The sequence below is a fragment of the Chrysemys picta genome, chromosome 4 (genome assembly GCF_011386835.1).
Source record: "Chrysemys picta bellii isolate R12L10 chromosome 4, ASM1138683v2, whole genome shotgun sequence".
Taxonomy (NCBI): domain Eukaryota; kingdom Metazoa; phylum Chordata; order Testudines; family Emydidae; genus Chrysemys; species Chrysemys picta.
This window is the reverse complement of record NC_088794.1, coordinates 62,495,895-62,520,021: the sequence shown is the minus strand read 5'-3', so window position 1 is coordinate 62,520,021 and position 24,127 is coordinate 62,495,895. Positions and strand designations below refer to the sequence as shown.

Here is a 24,127-nt window from a genome sequence, read left to right as displayed (position 1 = left end):
AGGGCCGGCCTTGGCCGCTCTAGTCATATTGATGCTGATGAAGTCACATCCATTTACCACAGCTGAGGATCTGGCCCCAGGTCTGGGAGGTGGGCTGGAGTGAGTCCATGAAGGGGTTTAAACAACAGGGGGCCAAAATTACTGCCTGGTGAAACTCTACTGAAGACAGTGGTGTCACCCCTGAGAGAAGAATGGCAACTCTGAATAGGGCCCTGCAATGATGTAGGGGAGGGGCATTTGGGGAGGCCAAGAATTACTCATGGGGGGAGGGGGCTGAAAATTGCAAGATCCTGCTATTAATGTCTGTAGCATAATGAGCTCACTGGTGTGTCACCGCTGTTCTCTGCTGGATGGATTCAGAACTGCTCAGCTGGGGGTCATAAGCACTATACTGCTTATAGCTAATGGAGATTCTCCTTTAGCTCCCCTGCTTAGCATTAGAGCTAAAGTTCCAGGCACAGACATTAGAGCTACAGCTGGAGGGGTGGGAGGGGGTCCTGCCTGCAGTAAACTGGCCTCCAGCAGTAGCCCAGAGCCTCCCCTGGCAGGATTCCAGGGCAAGCAGAGCACCCTGGCTGGGACAGCCTGTCTCAGTGACTGTATTTTCTACCAGCAGGAGCATTTAGTCCGGGCCTTGCTCCATTCCTAGATTTAACACAAAGCCTGCTTTCTTCTCCCCACGCAGTGGGAGGCTCATCCGCTGCTTCCCAGGCAGCCTGCCCCTGCTAGCCTCCTGCCTCCCGGGCAGCGACAGGGCAGGATCAGCATGGCCTCAGGTAGGGCGAGGGGTACCCGGGCTGGGAGCTTCTGTATCACTGTCTCCCCCACCCCCGCTTTACTTCCCTTTCCGCTCTGTGTTACTCTGAAGCTGCCATTGGTGGCCCCCCTTCATCCTCTCTTAATCGACGAGATGATCCGCCCTCCCTCCCTGTCTCTCTCGGCTCACCGGGCTCGCTGCTGCTCGATCCCCTCCCATGCAGGGCGCATAGGTTGCAGAGCCCAGCGGTGGCTTTGCAGCCCGCGGGGGCGCTGCTGCGGGGGCCGGGCTGCGGTCGGGCTCCCCCCTGGAGGAAGATCCGGCGCTCGGCTCCTGTAGCACAAAGGCTGATTGTTTGGTTCCTCTTTGTCTTTCCGCCTCGCTTGTTCGCTGACCACCTCCCCTCCCCCCCGGTTATCTGCAGCTCCCCGGTTAAGAATTGAGGCGCTAACATCCTGGGCCCTGGGGGGAGAGGCGGGGGCAGGGAAAGGGTCTGTGCGGGGGGGGAGGGGCCGTGTTAATCCCACTGACGTCTTGGTTTGGATCCAGCTCAACCCATGCGGTAACGGTTCCCTTTGGAGGCACAGCTGGTGTTTACTACACACGCTATGCAGCATAACGTGCAGGGACATTACAGGCAGCCGGGGGGCAGGGCTCTCACCCGGGGCAAGGGTAGGGGGCTGCCCAGTACCCAGGGGTTTGTGTGTCACGTTTCCTGCTCCTCAATCACACTTCGCTGGGAATAATCTGCAATTCTCCTGCAGCTGGTTGGAAATCGCAGGCGCTTTTTGCTCCAGCCAAAGGCCCTGGCCTGACTCCACCCCTGCTCGGGGTTTAACACAAGGGCTGCGAAGGTTTTCGTTTCTGACATGTGCAAATAGAAACATTTCCCCCTGGGGCACCAAGGTTCCTAGTGCAGCTGAGCAGAGCCTAGCTACTGGCATACTGGCAATTCCCCAAGCCAAAGGTGACACAACCAGCTGTTGTGAAATCTCCAAGCCCCAGGCTGGAGCCAGAATCAGCATCTAGACGGAGCTCCGGATTCTTCCTTTTATTGTTATTTCTGTGAGGGCAGCATGACGCTTTTTGGGGTGACCTGAGGTGTCTGGGGCAAATCACTGCCCTCTGCTTACAGGGGGTAAGAGCCTTGTCTGTGCCCACAAGGGGAAAATCTCCCACTTCTGGTGGCTACTGGTACCGCAAGCAGTGGGCTGTGGGCTCTGGGTTCCCTGAGCCCCACTCTGTCAGCGGGCTAGCAATTAACATATCCCACTCTGTTACACTTGAGAGCCCGATTCCTTTGCCTTCTGGATACCCGCAAGGCACATCGATCCACTGCCTCCTTGGATGCAGGATGCCCGGTTCCCCAGCTGCTCCTCAGCTCAGTACTCTCCTTAGCTCACAGCACTTAGATGTGTAGAACCAAACTGGTTTATTTAACAGAGCTTGAGTTAAAGATTCAAATAAAAGGACACATGAGGTAAAAGGAAAAGGTAACGTGCAGTCTAGAGCCCACATGTATTAACAACTAACAAGTCCCTTTCCTGGAATAAGGTATTCCTTAACCAATGCTCAGTGCTTGTTCAGTTCACAAAGCTGAGATCCACCTTTTATAAGATGCTCCAGCTGGCAGAGTGTCTCCTCCATAATGGATAACCACTGGGGCTCTTCATCTCCAGCACAGTTACAGACTGTCTCTTCCCCCAGAGGTCCCCTGTTCAGAGACATTTCTTGGGGTTCTTTTATCTCTGTAAAGCTTCAAGCTTGCACCTGGTCCAGGGTAAACACAGGGCTGGCTCCCCTGATGTCCATTGTTCTCAGTGTTGTTGATTGAGTTTGCCCTGAGATCCGCCTCACCTCAGGTGACAAATTTCATTTCAACAGGCCTGAAACCCTGCACCCTGCAGGTTACATGCTCTAAAACTTTCTCCCATACAAACATCGTGCAATAACCCAGAAATCAGCTAGTGCTCGACACCCGATCCCCTTCAGTGAAATAGCGAGAGGATGGTCAGACCCAGAGGTAATATATCTGCCCGGGCATGTCTGTGTCACAGGTGGTGCCAGATGCAGCACACACACACAGCAACAGACAGTCCTTGCTTGCCCCAAAGAGCCGACAGTCTAAATCAGTGGTCCCCAAACTTTTAAGGATCGCACCCCTCCTTGCCCCTGTCCACACCCACTTGGACAGAGATAAGGGGGCTGCAGCTGGGGGTGGGTCTAGGGCTGGGGGCGGAGCTGCAGCTGGGCTGCGGTGGGGACCTGCGGCCAGCGGTGAGGCTTGGGGCTGGTGCAGGGCCATTAATGGAGCTGCACTGAGGCTGGGGATGCAGCTGTGAGCGGGACTGGAGCACAGCAGGGGGTGGAGAAGGGATAGGTGGCACTCCCCCCGTACCCTTGTGGGGTCTGACCCGGGTCCCGCTGCACTCCCCCAGACTTTCCTCTGCACCCCCTTAGGGGAGTGTGCCACACACTTGGGGGACCTCTGGTCTAAATAGATATGACAGGAAAAGTGTGTGTGGGGGTGGGGACTGAGGCAGAAATTGGTGAAGTGTTGCCCAAGGTCACCCAGCAGCAGAGTCAGCAATTTAACTCCTAGTCCAGTGCCCTCTCCACTAGGCCATGCTGCCTTTTTCAGAGTATTTTTTACTGATGATAATGCAGGTGGGGAGGACCTGTCCCAGCTGTGCTGTTCCTATTCCACAGTGGATCCCCTTTTCATGACTCTTGTTCTAGCACTGCTCGGAGCAGAATGTGTGGGACAGGACTGACGCCCTCTGAAAATACTGTTTGGGGGAAAGTAGAACGTAAAGCAGTGTAAATATTTGCCTGTCCTGCAGATCAGGATGGGAGTGCGACTCTGTGGTTAGCGCAGGGGGTGGAGGTGGCAGGATGACTGGGTTCCGATTCTGGCTCTGATACCGATGTACTGCTGCATGTGATCTCTCTGCTTCCCCAGGGAACGGAGCCTAGCAGGGTGGGTTGGAAAGCGCAATGGCTGTGGAGTACACCAGGATCCTCAGAGGAAACATGCTGTGGAGCACAGCATGGGATCATCACCTGGTGCCTGTTCTGTGGGAGACCCCTGGCAGGGGGGCCTGGATTGCTCCTCTCCTGCTTCAATCCCTGTCTAAATGCAGAGGTGAGAGGGTAGATCTGCCTGTAAGTGCCACTGTGGGCACAGATACACCCCTGAGGCATGTGTTTGTGGAGGTGGGCAGGCACCAGGGTGGGGTGGGAGGCAGGTCTGTCTGCCCCATCTTGTGCCAGGAGCCCCCATATTCCATAACTGCCCCTTGCAGGGTTCTTTCTCCTCTCCTCTGAAGCTGCTGGCCCTGGCTTCTGGCAAAGACCGGAGACTGGGCTACAGGGACCCCTGGCCTCAGGGGGTCTGGAAACAGCTGTGATTAGACAGGCCTGGTTGGGGAAGCTAGGAGGAGCCCCCCAAGAGTGCTGCTGATGGAAACCCTGTATTTGGTGTCTGTTATTACTACTTCAGCACCCCTAGTTCCAGCACCAGTGCCCCCCCCCATTTCTATCCATGCATTGCTCCAGCCCATGCACCTCCCCGCCCCTTCGCCTGGGAGCAGGGGGTCGCCCTTTCTCGGTCCCCGGGGCCTGAGGCGCGCGGGTTTGCCACCAGGGCAGGCAGCCTGGGACTTCGGTCCAGCCCCGAGCTCGCTGCATCAATCATCAACCAGGGGAGGGGCCGAGCGGGCCGCGCAAGCTCTGGGACTCTGCTACAGGAAGAGCCCCCGGCCGCCGCCGGCTCCTTAGCTCCGAGTCCCCGGCGGCGCACGGAAGCGAAATGTCAGCGGGCGCCGCGGCCCCCCGGGGCAAGCACCCCTTCCAGAAGCGGGGCAGCTTGCAGGCCCCCGGCGCCGCAGGTGAGCTCCGGCCGGCCCCCAAGCCCGCGGGTGGCGCTGCCTTTGTTCCGCGCGGGGGCCGGGGCTCTCCGCTCGCCCCGCACCCAGGAGCCCCGGGGACGGGCGGACTGAGGGGGCGGGGGTCGCTGGTTCCCCTCGTGGCCATGTGGGCCCAGGCGGCGCCGCTGTGCGGGATGCTGGTGATCGCGGGCGTCTGGCTGGGGGCGCTGCTGCGGGGAGGGGAGCAGCGGTGGCAAAGGCAAGGGATGGATCGGGCTGGGGGGAGGAAAAGGGGACCCCCGCACCCCGCCTTGCACGCGAGGGTGAGGCCGGGAGCTGTGCACGCGAGTGTGTACCATGGACATGTGGCACTGCATGCGGGGGGAGCGAGCAGGAGAAGGCAGTGACTTTAGTGGTTAGAGCTGGGGTGCCTGGGTTCCCTGCCTGGCTCTGGGGAGGAGTGTGTTGTCATCGTTAGAGCTGGGGTCTGGGGTGCCTCGGTTCTTTCCGTTCCTAGCTTTGAGCCACCCCCAATGAGTTAGTGGCTGTTTCCCCATTTGTGAAATGGGGTGATGCTCCTTGCCTGCCTTCAGCGAGTGCTTTGAGATCCCGGGCTGAAAGCTGCTGTGGAAGAGCCACATGTTGTTATGTCCCTGTGTGCCCTAGCTGGTCTGGGGGAGGGGGGCATGGATCTGTGGGCACAGAATGCATGGACCAAACCAAAATTTGGGTCATCTCCCAGGCCTGGAACACAGCCCCCTTTGAGGGCCACACAACATTCTCCCTCCACTGTATTCTAGGTCCCCCAGCATGCAAAGGCAGGTTGCTGCAGAGATGCCAAGCCTTGGGGGACCTGGTCACTGGCTTTGATGTCAGCTCTGCAGGCCAGGTAACCCGGGGCCCTGTTCTCTGGCCACAGGATACTGGTGATGCCTGTTCTAGTCAGTGAGGGCTGCTTGTATCTTGTGGTGTGAGAATCATGCCACTTAAGCACAGACTTCAAAACTTGACCTCTAGGGGGGCTGTGAATGTTGGGTGGGTCCCTGACACCTTTGGGGGTGCTGTGCACCCGGCTCGTCAGGTGTGGGTGCATGTGTCCCACAGCAAATGCCATACTAGATTAGATGGAATCCCACTTAATACTGGATCTGGCCACTGTGCCATCTATTCACTGTCCTATATCAGTCTTGGGCACTGTTGTTTCTAAGCATCTGGTACCCTGATGTGTCAGAGGCAGGCGGGGAGGGAAAAGCCCATAATGCACCTAGCTAATCTGCTTGTGGGTGTTGTGTTGTGCACTCATGGAGCTGTGTTGCATGGACACATTATTCTTATTCATTTATTTATCATCCGTGTTACCATAGAGCCTAGAAGCCCAGCGGATGCTGATAAGCATGCTGTGTAGATTGATTAGATTGATTAATGGAGATATCCCATCTCCTAGAACTGGAAGGGACCTTGAAAGGTCATCGAGTCCAGCCCCCTGCCTTCACTAGCAGGACCAAGTACTGATTTTGCCTCAGATCCCCAAGTGGCCCCCTCAAGGATTGAACTCACAACCCTGGGTTTAGTGGGCCAATGCTCAAACCACAGAGCTATCCCTCCCCCACACTTGGGGAAGTGTGTATTTGTGTGGCTGTGTCAGATGGACACCCTGATGCTAACCTGCGTGTGTGTGTGTGTATGTGCTGTGTGCCCTGGACACATGGGGATAAAGGGGTGTGCAATTCTGCATGTGGCTCAATACCTTGTTTTTCTTGCCTGCAATTATAATTCCTGAAATGGATAGCAGACTCCTTAGTAACCTGCCTGGCGGGCCCCAGCTCGACAGTGCTTGGTGAGGCACGTCACTGCATTCCCCGCTGTGAGCTCCTTCCCATGGGGAGGTCAGGTTACAGAACCCACATGGCTCCTGCAAGGCAGAGCCACCTGGGCCAAGGGAGTGGAGAGGCCGACTAGAGGAGGAGGAGGTGAGGGCAGACAGGATTCCAGCAGAGGAAGAGTCACTGGGTTGCACCATCCCTCTAGGGTGTGAGATGAGGAAGGCTGTGAAATCAGCATCTCTGTGTGATGCAGCTGGTTCCGGGAGTCAGAGCTGGTAATGACAGGGCACTGCTCACGCTGTGGAGAGCCTACTGCCAAGGACACACTTTGCCTCATGCAGATAGCTGAGGTGGGTGCTGCGAGTCCCATGGGCTGTGGGAGGCATCCTGCAGACAGGCAGCTGACTCGGGCTTGCTGGATTGTAGATGTTTAGGCTTGGGCTGGAGCCTGGGCTCTAGGACCCTGTGAAGTGGTCCTGTGTCTACACTACAGTTAAACAGCCCTTTAGCCTGAACCCTGCGAGCCTGGAGTCAGCTGGCACAGGCCAGCTACGGGTGTCCAATTGCAGTATAGACACCCCCCCAGAGGATTCCAGCTTGGCTACACCTCGGTGTGAAGCTGAGGCCTGCAGCCCAGGGATGCTGGCTTGGGCAGAAGTCACATGAGCTCCAGGGTAACTGAGAAGATGGGGTGAGGGCTGATCACTGACCCAGGTCCTTGGGGCACCCATTTGATATTAGCCGGCAGGCTTCCCGGAGAGTCAGTGCCCAGGTGCTATTCGTTCCCGTGCATTGCTGCGTGGATCTGTGGCCCCTGCTCCCCAAGGACGTAGCAGTAGAGCTGTGTCACCTGCTGCCTGGACTCTTCCCTTCGCCCACCCCAGCCTGGGGAAGTGTGGGTTTGAGCAGGGCCTGCACAGCCAGGGCCCAGGGAGCCTGCTGGTTTCTGCTGAGCAGATGGTGGGGTCTAGCCCCACATTTGTGGTTGTTCTTAAATACAGGCTTCTTGGGGCCAATTCACCCTTCAGGACCCTAAATCTGACCCCCCTCCACCTCCAAGCCAAGCATCTCCTTGTCCTGCTTCCTCCCTGTGCTCCCCTGAGATCCCTTCCCTGCCACCCACCTGCCATACTGCAGTCTCTGGCAAGCATTGCTCCTTGCCAGATTCCATCCCCTCCCCTCCCTTCACTGCCACTGCTGCTTCCCAGCATGAGATCTGAGGCAGGGTGGGGTGGGGGAAGATGCAGCAGGGAGTACATTAGGGGGGCCAGGTATGAGGGGATGGGAGCTGCACTGTTGCCCACTGGTCAGAGATGTCAGCCCTCCCCCTAGGACAATGACTGCCCTTTGAGGTGTACAATGCCTTAGGCAAAGGCATTTTACGAAGGGTTAAGGCCATTGGTTACTGACACAGCCTGGATTAGTAGAGAATTCTTTGCCGCATTCCCAGTAAGCGAACCCCGCTAGATGGTAATTATTCCAGGAACTGTTAATCAGATGCTGCCAGCGTTCTAGAAAGCGTGGGCTCCCGAGAGCAGGAGCACGCTAATATCACAGCTACCTGCTTGCCAGCTTGGGTTAAAGGTGCCGATGGGAAGCTCCCATGAGAAGACGTCCTGGGGTTTCTGGGACTTGAATCCTGTAGCCATAAGAATGTTTAGCACTTATCCACTTCTCAGATGCAGATCTCAAAGCACTATGCAAATAGTAGGCAAGTAGCACTGCTCCCTTGTTTTCCCGGTAGGGAAACTGAGGAACGGGGAAGCAATTCACCCTAGGACACACAGGTAGTTTGGAGCAGGGCCAGGAGTTGAACCCAGGGACCTGATTCTTGGTTGCCCTACAGCTCATGCAGATACTGGGTGTAGAACATTACTGTTCTGATTCATGCTTATGTTGCACTGGTATAAATGATGGCACAAGGGAAGTGGGAATAATTGGGCAGATGGTCTTGTGACTACTAGTGGATAGGGTGTGGGCTAGTCACATCCTGTGATACCCGAATGCTGCAGAGATGCTTTCAAGTGTCCCATAAACCTATCACAGGCAATTCTAGCTATCCCAGATCAGCCTGTGGGGAAATCTCATATCTTACACACACGGTGCATGGGGACCCTACTGAAAGGCCTGTGGTGAACTTGCTCTGGTACAATAAGCCTTTTGACTTGATTGGCCTATTGCTACGCTTCTGTGTTAGAAGGTTTTTCTCCCTGTCAGGAGGGCATGTTAGTAGCTACATAGGCAGTGCAGCCCAACAGTTAGTAACAAGGAACTGGAATCCAGGACTCCCGGCTTTGTCACTGGCTTGCGGTGTGACTGGGCGAGTCGCTCATCTGTGCCTCAGTTTCTCCATGTGTTTAGTGACTTGCCTACCTCCCAATGATGATGTCATCGAGGAAGAAAACAATTGGAAAATGAAAAAAAAAGTCTATCTGACAATGTCGCTTGCAATGCTGCCAAAGGGAGACAGAACATTAAGACCTGGGGTCAGGTCCTGGTTTGTTTGTGAAGTGGGCAGTGAAAGTTTGATGATCACACTTCAGTTCCGCTTGCAGCCATTTACTTGGCCAATGTTTTTCCACTGACTCTAGGGCTGGAAAAGACCTCCTCAGGCTTCCCTGCTCCAGGATAGTCTTCTATGGCCTCGGTTTGAGAGTGGTAGCTGTGTTAGTCTGTATCAGCAAAAAGAACGAGGAGTCCTTATGGCACCTTACAGACTAACACATTTATTTGAGCATAAGTGGGTTGAAGTGGCTTTTAGCCCACGAAAACTTATGCTCAAATAAATTTGTTCGTCTCTAAGATGCCACAAAGACTCCTTGTTCTTTTTCCTATGGCCTAGCCGCCCAGTGGTCTGGAAGGGGAGGGGTAATTAGCTGTGTAGGATTTGGACTGTAGAAATGCAGCTACAGCCCTGGCCGCCAGCAGAGGTGTTAAGGGCAACGGCTGACTGCACCTGAAAGGGGACTAGATTTTAGTTCTTTTAGGATTGGGGGGATTATTGGATATTCTCCCCATCCCCAGCTGTGAAAGCTACAATGGTTCACAGCTGCCCCCCTTGTCCCCTCTAGCCCTTTTCTGAGGCAAGGTGGGATTCAATCTTGGGATGTTGAGCAAGTCACGTCCCTTTGCTGGTGGTGCACTGCGGCCCCGCGGCTAGGCTCCAGGCAGGCTGCTCCTCAGCGCCAGCCTGTTCCGTCTCTGGGGACAGAAGCTGTTGTCTTTAATCCCCTGCATGGAGTAGGAAATAAACCAGCCATCTGGGAGCAGAGCCGAGGCCGTGATTGCAGCGACGCAGTCCCAGCCAGGGCTCCAAATGGCGGTGCTGGGTCCGGAGGGCCTCAGGAGCTGGGAGCCCAACTGCAGTCACCAGAAAAGGGCCTGATTGTCACAAAAGCTAAACACCTGCAACTCCGGTGCTCACTCCCTGAGACACCTGGGCCCTTTATGGTGTCCCCAGCTGGGCACCCCAAATACATTGGGGAAGCTGTGTTAGCAGTGGCTGCCACCCGCTTCCAGCTATCAGGGTCCCCCCAGACCTGTGTTTGTTCTGTGAAGATATGGCTAGAGCTGGGGCATGGCTGCCAGGGTGGGGAGGGGAGGGGGAACTCCCATCTGTGACTCATTTCTTGCACCCCAATGCCGATGGCCAGACTTGTTTGCCAGGATGTGAGGCACTAATCTCACCTCACAGGTGCTGAGCCTGGGATTATCCCAGCTGGTGCTTCCTCAGGGCTGCCCATTCTCTCTGGCACGTCTGCCTCAGTTTCCCCATGTGTTCAGTGACTTGCCTACCTCCCAGTGAAGGCTGCAATGAATGAATGTTTATGAAGCCATGTGAGAGCCTTGCAGTAGTTAAGAGAAGGGCAGAGTATTATTTTAATAGCATCTTTTCGCACAAAATGATAATGTCATTTTGATGTCATTGTCAGGGGTGTCAGGTCCCCTGACCTAAGGGCAGTATCTTGGCATGGCTGCCGCCTCCCGCTCTCCCAGCCCTGGCTGCCTCCCCTCCCCGCTGTCTTGTTAATAAGCAAGCAACAGTGGCATGCTTGAGGGACAAACCTAAAGGCAGGGCCTGAGGCCAAGTGCAGCCTGATCTAGGGCGTTCAGACCCCACTCAGGGTGCAGAGAGCGAAGGGATGAATCTGTCCTGATATTTACTTGCCCTGGATATTGGGTGGATCATCAGATCCCAGCCCAGCCATGTCTCACCAATACCCTGCCCCCTGCTTGGCCCAACAGATGCTAAATTAGAGCCAAATGCTGAGCACCTGAGACTCCCATCAGCTGAGCCTGAGCTCCCCGGAGCTGAGCCTCCATTCTTTCCTGGCTGTAACAGGTGGGGAGTCCAGCCAGGCTTAGGAGCTGTTGCCAGGTGCTGGGAGCAGGCAGTGGGGGGGTGCTGTGTCATTGGGGCGCCCCTGAGGCCTCCCTCTTGCCATCCGGGAGGGAAGATGCCGCCCTAGGCTGGAGTCCAGCCTGGCTGTGGGTGAGCTCAGAGCTGTGTAATGAAAGGCCTGTCACTACCTCCTCTGTAGCTTTCCATCTCGGGGATGGGGAGTGCGGGCTGGGCACGTCCATTCCCTCCACAGGGAGGGAGGAAGCAGCTGCTCCTTCTAGGTCAGTGTGAGTGTCTTATTGATCCGGGGCTGCAGCACCAAGAGCCAGCCCTGGTAGCCAGGCTCACCTAGGGTGACCAGACAGCAAATGTGAAAAACCGGGATGGGAGTGGGGGGTAATAGGAGCCTATATAAGAAAAAGGCCCCAAAATCGGGACTGTCCCTATAAAATCAGGACATCTGGTCACCCTAGGCTCACCCAGCAGTAGCCCCCACCCCCTTCAGCTGCTGGGCCTCAGCCCTGCAAGGAGAGCATTAAACCACCCAACCAGAGTGAGATTTAATCTCCTTCCTCACCCTAGCCCTGCCCTTGGCTTGTCCAGCACTTCCCTCAGTAACTCCAAGCCCACCAGGGGCAGGGGAGAGCCAGTGAGGTCAGACTTTGCCTTCTTCTGACTTGGGAGGGGAGTGGAGTCTAATGGTGGGGGGGCTGGGAGCCAGGACTCCTGGATACCGCTCCCACATCAGGGAGAGTAGTGGGGTCTAGTGCATCAGAGCAAAGGAGCTGGGAGTCAAGACTCCTGGCTCTTTGCTCTGGCTACAGGTAGGGTTTGAGGGTCAGATCATGCAGTGAGTTGCACACCCACCACTGGAAGAGAGATGCTCAGGCCGGCATGTGAGTCTGCGCTGGAGTAGCATGTTCTTGTGCGCCAGGCCTGGCTCTGGACGAGGCCTGACCCAGCCCTCCCGCCTGGGTAGCCTTGGCCAAACCGGGACACAGAGCTACACAGGCTGAGCCAAATGCTCCGGCGCTGGGTGCTGCTGGGCTGGTGATAGATGGGCTGAACTGGTGCCGTGGGCTCAGGGCAGCAACCTTGGTGCTGGCAGGAGGGCTCCTTGGGCATTGATGCTACCTTGTGGGTGAGCCTGGCCCTGCGTGCTGGCTCTGTGCCCAGTTCATGATCCAGTTCTTCCGCCGCCTCAGGAGATGATGTCTCAGGGCTTTGTCTGCCTCTTGTGCGGGGCTGAAATATTTCTGGTCTCCGCCCCCCGGCGCGTGGCTACGGTTGGTACAGCCCAAGCCGGCTTCAGAGCTGGAATCCTGTGGGATTGCAGCTGCACGGAGGAGGCTGTGAAACGCCGGCAGCAGCCACGGCCAGAGCCGTGTCCAGCCTATCGCCCCTCGTCTGTGCAAGGCTCCCCCTGGGGCTCGCACTTGCTGCAGCCGCGCCTGATCGGCCCCCTGGGGGCTGTCCCCCGTGAGCTGTGCTCAGGTAGGAGACGATGGGATGCTCTGTTGGGAAGCAGTGGCTCAGAGAGGCCCTGACGTCGCAGCTCTGGGTTGCGTCTGAGCAGAGGAGCCTGCAGGTTTTGGGGGGTACCAGGTGTGAGGAGGGATGGGAGATGAAGCCATGCGGGAGCACTGTGCCGTGGATGCTGGGGAGGAAGCCCTTCTAGCAGACCCAGCAATATTGGCAAAGGGGTGAGGGTGGGGGGCTGGGGTCTAGGAGTGGGGTATTTGCAGGGGCAGTAAGTCCCATGTGGGGACCAGTGTCATTGCATGGGTGGTGTCAGGCTTCTGGAGCTGGACAATTATTTTTGGAGGGTGGTGGGGGCAGCCCGTCCTTCCCAAGGGGTGGGGATGGAGCAGGCAGCAGCTGACAGACCCAGCAGCATTGGCTGCTGGAAGCCAGGGGCGTTTCTTGCGTGGAACAGGTCTGGGCTGGGGGAGGCCTGCACCCCGCAGCCATGAGGGCCGAAGGACTCTGGAGGTGCTCAGCAAAGGCAGCTCCTCTCACATACACACACCCCCGATGGAGGTCGGGAGAGGGGAGCACGGGTGGGGAGATGCAGCTGCAGAGGGCAGGACTGGCTGAGGGAAGAGGGAGCAGTGTAGGAGCATTCAGGTGTGTTTGGAGCCATCGCGGGGGGAAGGAGTTTGGGCTGCTGACACAGCTTAGGCTCTGCTGCAGCACTGCAGGGCCTCCCAGGCGAGGTGGCTGCACTAGGATTTGGGATCCCCAAAGACTGATGGTGGTGATTTGAGGGAGTCCAGGTGGATCTGGAGGCCCTTGCCTGGAGGCTCGCTGAGCTGCAGCCCCTAGCTGGCCCAGTGGCACACTCATTGGCTAACGACACATTTGCTCTCACTGGGCTTCCCAAGTGGGCGCTCGCAGCCTGACGCAGGCACTGTTCACCTGCCATTGCCCTGGGAGGCAGAGCCAGGGGCTGCTGGGGGTCCGGAGAGCCTGGCCCTCATTGGCTTGGATTAGCCGAACCCTGTCCTTGGGTTGTGCCCTGTTGTGGGTGCCCAGCACCAACTGCTTCACCTAATGAATTGATGGTGTGCGCGGTGCATGGAGACCATTAGGAGACACGTGAGGTCATTGACAGCTGGAAAAGGAGCTTTTCCTTTCAGCCAGTGCCAGGGCTTAGCCATGGGGCCTGAAAGGAGAGCTCCAGTGGGGTCCTTTGCAAACACCCCTCACCCACCCCAGCCAGCATTCAGCTGAAGCCCAGGGAGCACTCTGGGTTGGAGGTCTGATTTAACCCCTTCGGCAGCCCAAAATGGGCATCGTCAGGGCTGCCCCATGCAGTAAATACACCTCCATTGAGTGATAACCTTGTTATGAAGCAGAGTCCAGGCACAAAGGGGTTAATGTGTCTAAGGGCTCAGCCTTTTGGCATGAGAGAGCCTAGTTTCCCAATGAGACCTGACTTATATCCAGAGCGGTGATCTCAGGAGGTGAGTAACTTCAAAGGGATTAAACCGGTCCTCGTCTCCCCATCCAGACTTGCTAAATGAGTGCAGTGGTTTCAAAACCCACTGGGTAGTTAAGAGGGGTAAGAAGTGTCCCTGGCTTCAGAGTGAGACACAGTGAGCCAGTAGCCAAGGGGGACGCGGGCTATTGCCTGCATGCTAATAGCAGCACCTTCCTTCCCCAAGGACCCCACAGTACTTGACACGCAGTATACACTATAATTGCTCCCCACCTCCCGCGGCACTGCAATGCAGCCACCTCTTGGGTGGCTCACAGCAGCTGTTTCACGGTGCAGGGCAATGTTACACAGCTGCTGAGGAGAGGAAATGAAGAAGAGTTGAAACTCAGAAGGTGGGAAGGGCAATGGAGCTCCAGTCAGCCAGGATTTCAGCTTCAATTTGTATCTGAAAGATGTTTCCCTCAGAGCACAGCACCCCCTGCTGTAGGTGTGGATTCCTCAGTTTGACAGGGGCGGGGAGGGGAGGGAATCTCTTCCCAGTGGCAGCGTCTCTCCCTGCACACTTCTGCATATTGTGTTGACTTTTTTTCTTAACTCCCTCCCATCCATCTTCTCTGTTTAGCAGTTAAACATCCTTTGAGAAGCTCCCCAGCAGCGTTGGAGCGCAAATTAATCCGCGCCTCATCCGTGAGTAGGAGTTTCCCCAGAGAGCTTGGAGAAGAAACCAACTTCTGTAGAATTTAAGCTTTCATTTTGTGTGTGTGTGTGTGTGTGTGTTTTGCTTCTAGCTATGGAACAAACCCCTCTTGAGTGGAACGTGGATGCACGGATAGAGGTGGAAGGCTCCAGCTTCTCTGCCCCTGCTCAGAACTTTGCCTACCAGCTGCAGAGTGAAATTAACAAGATGTTGGTCAGTTCCATGACTGCCCTTCAGAGTCCTATGCAGGGGGAGAATCAGGGTCATTCTGTGCTGCTGTTTGGGGAAGCTCTGAGCAGAGGCAGGTACTGGAGTGGATCAGCTGAGGGCTGGGTAGAATAGAACAGTAGCTGTCTCTCATGTCCCCTGCTCCCCCCACCTACACCTCACTGGCCACAGGGAAAATAGCAGAGCCACCTCAGCAGTCAGGAGGTTCTCAGGTGAGGGTGGAAAAGAAGTAATACACTTCTCTGCCCCTCTAGTGAGAGATTGGAAAGAAAGAGGAGGCTCCAATGGGGAACCTGGGACAGCCTCTCCGGTAGGGCTCTGGCCAGTCTCAGGTGATGGGGTTCCCATTCCTTTCCTTGGGGATACTGTGCTGTTTTTCTTACTCTGTTGTGTGACAGTCCTTCTGCCTTTTGCAAGTGGGCATGTGATTCCAAGGGCTGGTCTACACCACTGGCAGGGGGATCGATCCAAGATACGCAACTTCAGCTACACGAATAGCGTAGCTGAAGTCGAAGTATCTTGGATCGAATTACCTGGGGTCCAGACGGCACGGGATCGATGGCCGCGGCTCCCCCATTGACTGCGCTACCGCCGCTCGCTCTGGTGGAGTTCCGGAGTTGACGGTGAGCGCGTTCGGGGATCGATATATCGCGTCTTAACGAGATGCGATATATCAATCCCAGATAAATCGATTGCTACCCGCCGATAGGTCGGGTAGTGATGATGAACCCCAAGTGGCAGCAGTCACGTGAGGAAGCCAGCACCTGGCCGCTGCTGCACTAGTATTATCCGTTCCTTCTCCCTGTGCTGCATGCCTGATGTTTGGCACCTTCATGTTCAAGGAATTTAGGGTTTGATCCATGAGATCAGCCCATTAGCCGATGGAGCTCAGCATCCCACTGCCTAGCAACAGTACACCTGGCTAATTAACACAGCGCTGTAGATTAGGAGTAGGGGGATGGGTGAGAAAACCTTCCTGTCTGGAATTGTTTATAGCTTTCCTCTGCACTGCCCTCTCTGCCTGTGGAGTGGGAGCTAGAGGTGGCTGTGCTATCTCAGGGGAGGTGACTTCTATTCCCAGGAAATCCCAAGGCCAGGGAGTTTTAGCCAGTTCACCCATTAAAACAGACCCTCAGGTTTCTCTGTGGTCCTGTGCCTGCTTTCCCCTGGTGTGAGCTGACCACTGGGTTTATATTCATTCGGACAGGCTGAGACAGGAGAGAGTTCTCTCCCTGGGCCTCTCCTGGGTAGCAGAACAGAGACCACGTTGTTCTTGTTACACTCGCATTCTCTCCAGAGACCCTTTCAGTGAGCTCAGTGCCGGCTCAACAGCCCTGGGGGCTGAAGGTCTGGCGTAGGCCCAAAATAGACCTCACAAGACAAGCTTCCTCCTCCACAAGATCTAAACTGTGACCTGGTGGGACCAGCTGTAGGGAAGAGAGGGGAGTTCGCTCTCAGTGCGCCGCTCAGTTCCTGGCCTCTCTGGGAGACGTTAGATGGTCTGGTGGGTTTGGCAGTGGTCTGGCCCTGGGCCCTATTCCTGCCTCTGCCACAGAGTCCCTGTGTGACCTTGGGCCAGTCACCTCTCTGCTCTAGCCAGTGGTTTCCAAAGGGCCCATCCCTCACGGGAACTCAGTACACTCCCCCATATTGACGTCCCTAACTGGGAGCGGAGCACTGGAGAATGTGGCCCTCTGCCTCAGGCTCTCCATTTGTGAGACAGGAGCGACGCTGAACTAGCTTGAGGAGGCTGTGAGGTTAAATAGATGCTGCGATCCTGGTGCTGATTGCTATTGCAGCCTGTAAATGACCATTGTCAGCATGGGGACGGTTAGTGCTGGTTAATGTGCTGTGGGCGTCTATTCTCCCTAGGGGCTGGGCCAAGACCCACCACCCATTTCATTCTGGCCACTAACCCAGCCATTAGAAGATAACATTGTCCCATTCCTGCCAGGCTGGACTGGATTTGGAGCAACAGCCCAGCAGTGAGAGCCTCCTTCTCCTATTACCCCTCTGTCTTAGGTTTTTATATAGCCTCTATTACCATGGTGTCTGAACTGCCAATCCTCTGAGCTATCCAGTGCCCTGGAACCGTCCTGCTGTTTACTGCTGAGGGAAGGGAATGGCTTTAGGAAAAGCACCAGCTCCTCTGACAACGGGGCAGGGGACAGCATGTGCTGAGATATTTCTGGGTGCTTTGTTGCTCACTCACACACCTCAGCCTGGATGCTTTAGATGTCTGAATTGCTGCCTCACATGGGAGGTCAGAGTGAGGGACTAGGAATCAGGCCTCCTAGGTTCTCCTTTGCTGTGTGATCTGGAGCAAGTCACTCCGTGCCTCAGTTTTCCCAGCTGTAAAATGAGGATGAGACTTCCCTCTCTCTTTCTCGCCCACGGAGTGGCTGTGAAGTGCATTGAGGCCTGAAAATGAAGGGTAGTACCATTGTTATTGACCCCCCATTGACCTAAATGCCTCCTCCCCTCCCCCCATCCACCCCAGCAAAGAAACCAAACCAAACCAAACCAAACCAAACCCTGAAACAAAGAAATAAAATCCCATCCTTACCCCAGCCGAGCTGTTACCCCAAAATAGGGAGGCATGCCAGAGACTCCATGACATCTGCTAGGGGCTTCGCTGGTGCTAATGATTTGATGTGGAAGGTGCCCAGATGCCATGGTGATGGGAATGGAAGCCCACATTACACCGATAAGAGACTGGATTGCAGTGACAGCAGGCAAAGGATCAAAGGGAACTGGGCAGTGTTGTAGCACTATCGGTTATCTATTATTACAGTAGCGCTTAGAAGCTGTGACCGGGATCCTACTGTGCCAGGTGCTGTACAAACACAGACACCCTCCTCGCTGATCCCCACTGTGCTAACTCCGGTGTTGGTTCTTTTCCCCCCTATTGTTAAATGTATTTTTCCTCCACTTCCCCCCCCCCGCCTTTTTTTTTAAACTCTGGCTAAAGTCTGCCCCTTTGGGTGGCTGGCGTCTGCTGCTCGCTGGGCCGTGCAGCCCACAGTCTCCCTTCCCTGGCTGACTGGTCTGAACTGTGTTTCCACAGAGATCCATGGTGGGCTGGGGCCTCGATCACTGCAGTCTGCCCACTCTCTGCCAGGGACTCTGCATTGCCTGAAGCACTTCCCTGTTGACCTGCGCACCTCCATGGATGGCAAGTACAAGGAAATCGCTGAGGTAGCTGTCTGTCCATCCTGTTCCATCTCATGCAAACTCCCCATCTGTTTATCCATCCACCCATCCCATCCCATGCATCTCTCCCATCCCATGCACACTCATCCATTCATCTATCCCTCTGTCATCCACCCCACCCCATTCTCCAGGCCTTCCCACCCACCCATCCATCCATCTATCCCACCCTATTCTCCAGGTCCAGCCATCCATTCCACCCCATTCTACAGGCCTTTCTGTCTATCCATCCCTATACACCTCCATCCATCATCTTTTTGTGTTCTCTTTCTTTTCCCTTCCATCCCACTGTCTCCCATTTGTAGTCCCCTTAAAGCAAAGCCAGGGAGGGGTCCCCAAATCAGTGGAATGAGCAGGAGCCCACTTTCCCTCAGCCTCTGTCTCCCAGTGTCTCGGTGCATTGAGTTTGCCAGTGCTCAGCCTGACGGATCAGGTTTTCAGAACGGTGGGTGACTCCTCAGCAGCCACGAGCTGTTGGGACATTTCTGCCCGTCTCCTGTCAGGAATGTTTGGTACGAGCCCCTCGGGCACGTCAGAGCCCTCTAGCCCCATGCTGGCTCAGCCAAACAGTCGCCTTGACCCCAATGGCTTCTGGGAAACGGTGGCGGAGCGTGAGGCGGTGCTCACAGCCTGGACCCCTCTCCCTCCTGAATGGAGCCAGTGCAGGCAGACGTCATCTGGCTGTTTAGAAGGAGAGTTAGACCTAGGGCTCTTTGCGGGATGTTTGCAAACTGCGGGGCCGCTGGCCTCTGTGGATGTTGCTGTGACTGAGGGCTCTGGTGCTAGTGGCTGCCCCGGGAAGACAGCAGTAAGGAAGCAGGGGAAGGCAGCAGCTCCAGGCCTGTGGGCTCCTGGCTGGCCAGCCTGAGGATTGCTCCAGCTTGGACACTGCGCTGGTCTTTGATGTGTCCTCGGAGACCTTACGCTTTAACGGAAATGATTGGCCTGTGTGCCCAGGCTCAGGGAAGAGCCTTGTTAGTGCTCCAGCCAATATCTGCCCATCTCCTTTCTGGATGAGGCCGAGTGTGTCCCAAGGAGCCCGGCATCTCCCCGCCCCAAAGCATTTCTGAGGCACCAGGGAGATCCCTGCAGAGCAGGCCCGACTCAGCCTGGAGCTGCATTTCTCTCTGCTCAGGGCATGGCGCGTCAGCCTCAGGGTGCTCTCAGTGGGGAGACATGTCCCTAAGCAAGCGGTCTCGTGGCATCGATCACTGACCACGCTCCCTCGCCGCCAGGTCCTGACACTGGGCCAGGAATCCGCTGAGGCACGTCCCTGGGGCTCTACACCTCATGGCCAGGGCGCTAAAAGCCATTGATCAGCAACACCCTGACTCCCGGGGGCAGATTTATCATCATCTGATTGAGAGGGATCAATTATCCTGTCAGGAGCCTGGAGCCTGAGGCAGCTGGGCTGGGCAGGCCGCACATGGGGGAGGAGGAGGGAATGCTGAGAGCTGTCCGATCAGGCCCTGCCACTTTTTGGGGTAGAGGGACTAACTGTGGCTCTTCTGCCAACAGACAGACATTCATTCCCCGGCTCCTGCACTGAGGCTCCCAGTCAGTGCTGGCCTGCCTTGGCTTCAAGCTGCTCTCCTGTGGCCAGTTCCCATTGCTCTGAGCCAGGCAATCTCTGCTTGCTCATCTAATTCCTTCCCCACCTTTTGCGGACTGTCTGCCCTGCTGCTGGGAAATCTGGCAACCCCTGGGAGCTTCCGGTGGCTTCCCTGCACCAGCTGAGGATGGGAGGAACTCGTCACGCTGCTGCATGCCAGCGATCGGCCACGGCGTGCCGGGCGGGGATGATTTGAAGGCTGTGCTGGCAGCTCCCTTCACGGCTTGTCCTGTGCTGCTTTGCCCCCAGGAGCTGTTCTCCCGCTCGCTGGTGGAGAGCGACATGCGTAGCGCCCCCTACGAGTTCCCCGAGGACAGCCCCATTGAGCAGCTGGAGGAGAGGCGCCAGCGGCTGGAGCGGCAGATCAGCCAGGACGTGAAGTAAGGCGATGTCCCTGCTCTGTCCCCATCTCCCCAAGTTTCTCTAGGTCCTGACCCCATTATGCCCCGCTTGGGGCAGAGCAGAGGGAGTATCATTGAATTAATGGCTAACCAGTTCCACCAGGGAGCTGGGATTAGACAAGGGGGGAGGGTCCCTTCAGGGCCAACTGTGAGCTGTGGCTGGTCAGGGGCCTGAGAAACTCACTGCACCCCAGCCAGGAGCACTCATACACCCCCAGGGCCCTCAGGATTGTTCTTAGACCCACCTGCTTGGTCTACAGGCTGGGTCTGCTGCCATGGAGTCCAGCAGGGCAGCTTATGGGCAACCCAGCAGCAGGGTGAGCCTCTGGCTGGAGCGGGTGTTTGTGCAGGGGGTTAGCTGAACACGCTGTCCCCACCCCGTCCGTCAGGCAAAGCAGGCTCTGTCTCTCCTGCCTGGCTCGGGCCTCAGGATCAGCAGCACCCCAAAGAACAGAGCTGGGCGGAGTTTGGGGGAGGAGGGGCTGGGTTCTCGGGTTGCTTTGGCTCTCCTGGGTCCCCCAGCCCTGGTCCTTCTCTGGTCCCCCAGGCGCCCCAGACTCTCTTGGGTCTCTTCGCTCTGGGGTCCCCTTTCCCATCCCGGTGAGTTTCACTTGGTCTGTGGTGCCTGGTGTTGGTTTCTGTATTAACACCCGTGTTTTCTTTCTTCCTCTCTCCTCCCTGTCTGTCTCCGTCCGTCCATCCGTCTGCCCCTGCCCCTGCCTCTGCCTCTGCTTCCCGTTTGTCCTCAGACTAGAACCCGACATTTTACTCAGAGCCAAACAGGACTTCTTGAAAATTGACAGTGCTGCTGACTTACAGTGAGTGTCTGGCTTTTCCCCCTCTGCCAGCAACTTGGGGTGAGCTGGGAGCGCCCTGGGGGCTGGGGCTCCACCCGATCCCAGCCCGGCTGGGGAGCAGCATTCTCTAGGGCAGGGGTCGGCAACCTTTCAGAAGTGGTGTGCCGAGTCTTCATTTATTCACTTGAATTTAAGGTTTTGCGTGCCAGTAATACATTTTAACGTTTTTAGAAGGTCTCTTTTTATAAGTCTATAATATATAACTAAACTATTGTTATATGTAAAGTAAATAAGGTTTTTAAAATGTTTAAGAAGCTTCATTTAAAATTACATTAAAATGCAGAGTCCCCCGGACCTGTGGCCAGGACCCGGGCAGTGTGAGTGCCACTGAAAATCAGCTCGCGTGCCGCCTTTGGCACACGTGCCATAGGTTGCCTACCCCTGCTGTAGGGGATCCACCAGGATTGTGGGGGACATCACAAATGAGCTCAGGACCTTCCTGCAGTAGCTGGTGCCAAAGGAGCCAACCTGGGGGCTTTCCTGAACCCCCCTCCCATTCCTGAGTGATGGTGTGTACTGGAGGCTCTGCAGGTAGCCAGGCGTGGATGGGGGAACGGAAGAGGAAGGGATGGGGCCATGCATATCCTTCTGGGGAGCCGCTAAGCAGGGCGCTTCCTCTAGGGGTGGGGAAGAAGGGACGCAGCTAGAGGAGAAGGGGTGTGAGTTGGAGGAGAAAGGGGAGGCGTGGGGTGTCCCTTTTGGGGAGCGGCTAAGCAGGGCCTGTTCTCTAGGGTGGGGATGGCAGGCGGAGCTGGCATCCCTGTGATGAAAGCTGGTGATCCTACAGCTCTAGCAGCAGCCAGGCCTGCTGGTGCAGTGGGGTGGGTTTTGCTCCTGTGCCCTCTAGGGAAAGTGCCTGCCTCAGGGAGGCCAGGCTGGAGAGCTGGTGCTGGCTGGATCGCTCGTCCTGCTGGGCACTCTCCCTCGCTCTGAGCTCCCTTTCCCACCTGCCTTTGCTTTCAGATGCCACGGACGGTGCTGGCACTGCCTCTTGTCTCTGTTGCAGTTTATGTCCCCTTCGTTGCTCGTGCGTTCCTGGGCTGAGCTGCCCGGGCAGGGCTCTCAGTCCAGTGCCAGGTTCCCAGTAACCCAACCTCCAACAGCCAAGCTGAGCCCTGATGCCCGGTGAATGGGACCTTCTTGAGTGCCATCTTCGCTACAGACTGCTGCCCAGGAGGTGGCACTCAGCTGGGGATTGACTTCTCTCTTCAGCTGAGCACCAGCCCCCTGGTGCACAGAGCGGCTGAGCTGTGAATCTGGTTACTGGGTCACAGTGGGCACATCATTGCTGCTGTGTGGCTGCTGAGATCCCAGGGGAGCTCCCCCTGCCCAGCTGTCCCCACACAGTGTGGGCCGAGTCTGTGTTTGCACGTCTCCCTGTGCTGTGTGTCTGTCTCCGGATAGCGCTACGGGCTGTGGAAGTGACGGGGAGCTGGGGCATGGCCAGGGCCAGACACCTGCCGTTGACCCCTGACCCATCTCTTCCCCCGTCCCTCCCCCAGGCTATATAAGGAGCAGAACGAGGACCTGGTGGATCATCTCCCCAAGGAGAGGGATGTGCTGCTGGAGAGAGAGTTCCAGAGGGTCACCATCTCTGGGGAAGAGACATGTGGGGTGAGTTTGCCTGGCACAAGGGGCTGCCTGCGTGGAGTGGGAACTAAGGGTTACTTGGGTTACCCTCCCTCTCTCTCAAAGACCCCAGGAGCCAGTCACTCCCCTCTGACTTGACACTAAACTGGGAGGAATGGTAGATAGGCTGGAGGGTAGGGATACAGAGGGACCTAGACAAATTAGAGGATTGGGCCAAAAGAAATCTGATGAGGTTCAACAAGGACAAGTGCAGAGTCCTGCACTTAGGACGGAAGAATCCCATGCACTGCTACAGACTAGGGACCGAGTGGCTAGACAGCAGTTCTGCAGAAAAGGACCTAGGGGTTACAGTGGACGAGAAGCTGGATATGAGTCAACAGTGTGCCCTTGTTGCCAAGAAGACTAACGGCATTTTGGGCTGTATAAGTAGGGGCATTGCCAGCAGATCGAGGGACGTGATCGTTCCCCTCTATTCGGCATTGGTGAGGCCTCATCTGGAGTATTGCATCCAGTTTTGGGCCCCACACTATAAGAAGGATGTGGAAAAATTGGAAAGTCCAATGGAGGGCAACAAAAATGATTAGGGGTCTGGAGCACATGACTTATGAGGAGAGGCTAAGGGAACTGGGATTATTTAGTCTGCAGAAGAGAAGAATGAGGCTGGATTTGATAGCTGCTTTCAACTACCTGAAAGAGGGTTCCAAAGAGGATGGATCTAGACTGTTCTCAGTGGTACCAGATGACAGAACAAGGAGTAATAGTCTCAAGTTGCAGTGGGGGAGGTCTAGGTTGGATATTAGGAAAAACTTTTTCACTAGGAGGGTGATGAAGCACTGGAATGGGTTACCTAGGGAGATGGTGGAATCTCCTTCCTTAGAGGTTTTTAAGGTTAGGCTTGACAAAGCCCTGGCTGGGATGATTTAGTTGGGGATTGGTCCTGTTTTGAGCAGGGGGTTGGACTAGATGACCCCCTGAGATCCCTTCCAGCCCTGAGATGATATGATTCTATGACTTGGGGCTGGATCAGAGCCAGTGCACCCTAGAGTGGAAAGGCTCCTTGTGATAGGGATTGGCTGGCTACAGGGACCTGGGGTGGGATTGGAACTGACACCCCCTGTGTGCTGTGTTGCATTCTCTGGTCTCCCTGAGCCCGCAAGTCCCCCTCTCCTCTCTGAGGTACGCTTTTCTGTGGTGGGCTTTTACTGGTGGATAGCCCGCACCACCATGCCCTTGCTGCGCTGTTAGCGCTAATCCAGCTGGTGCAGGTAGTGCAGGTATGCCGGCCCGTGCCACAGTGACACCTTCCCTTGTGGTATGGACGTGCCCTGAGACACCTCTGCCCATGTCACTGAGCACCTCGCTGTACCCGGTCTCGAGGGCTGGGCCACAGCATCTATCCCCAAATCCCCTCGTCTTGGGTGATGGGCAGTACATCTGCCCCTGAGTATTCGAGCCAGGGGCTGACCCTCCCCTCTCCAGAACCAGCAGGATCCAGTGAGATCCTCGTGGGAACCTCTTGAACCCCATTTGGGGCCACCAATCCCTGGGCCACATCCCCAGCTGATGTAAATTGGCACAGCCCCATTGGAATCAACAGAGTGATGCCAGTTTACATCAGTTGAGGATGTGGCCCATTCTTCTCTCTCCCTGTCCCCTTTCCCACTGGATCAAGGTGACATCTAAAAGTAGTTCCTAGCACAGTTCTCCTTACTGAAATAGCAATGGCTATTCATTGTCCGAGCATCTTCCCTTCCGCGGCATATCGCTGTGCAGCAGTGTGATTTGGCTAAGGAGTTCTGA

General features: G+C 56.1%; 1 protein-coding gene across 17 annotated transcripts in view; it reads left to right on the top strand.

The window, feature by feature from the left end:
- Positions 1-593: 593 nt before the first annotated feature.
- The window catches only part of AMPD2 (adenosine monophosphate deaminase 2), a 40,066-nt gene continuing 16,532 nt past the window's right edge, over positions 594-24,127 (top strand). For 2 of the 17 annotated variants that reach the window (XM_042861859.2, XM_005311013.5), the window contains exons 1-5: positions 12,107-12,285; positions 17,725-17,855; positions 19,729-19,859; positions 20,630-20,698; positions 22,240-22,351. In XM_042861859.2, coding sequence (XP_042717793.1) covers positions 17,826-17,855; positions 19,729-19,859; positions 20,630-20,698; positions 22,240-22,351 — 342 coding nt within the window. In that variant the 5' untranslated portion in view covers positions 12,107-12,285; positions 17,725-17,825. Of the gene's footprint in view, positions 777-3,719; positions 3,903-4,386; positions 4,648-10,748; positions 10,792-12,101; positions 12,286-14,354; positions 14,420-17,718; positions 17,856-19,728; positions 19,860-20,629; positions 20,699-22,239; positions 22,352-24,127 lie in introns of those variants that run through there. The other 15 variants (XM_005311006.5, XM_065592431.1, XM_005311009.5 and 12 more) reach the window with 15 other exon arrangements.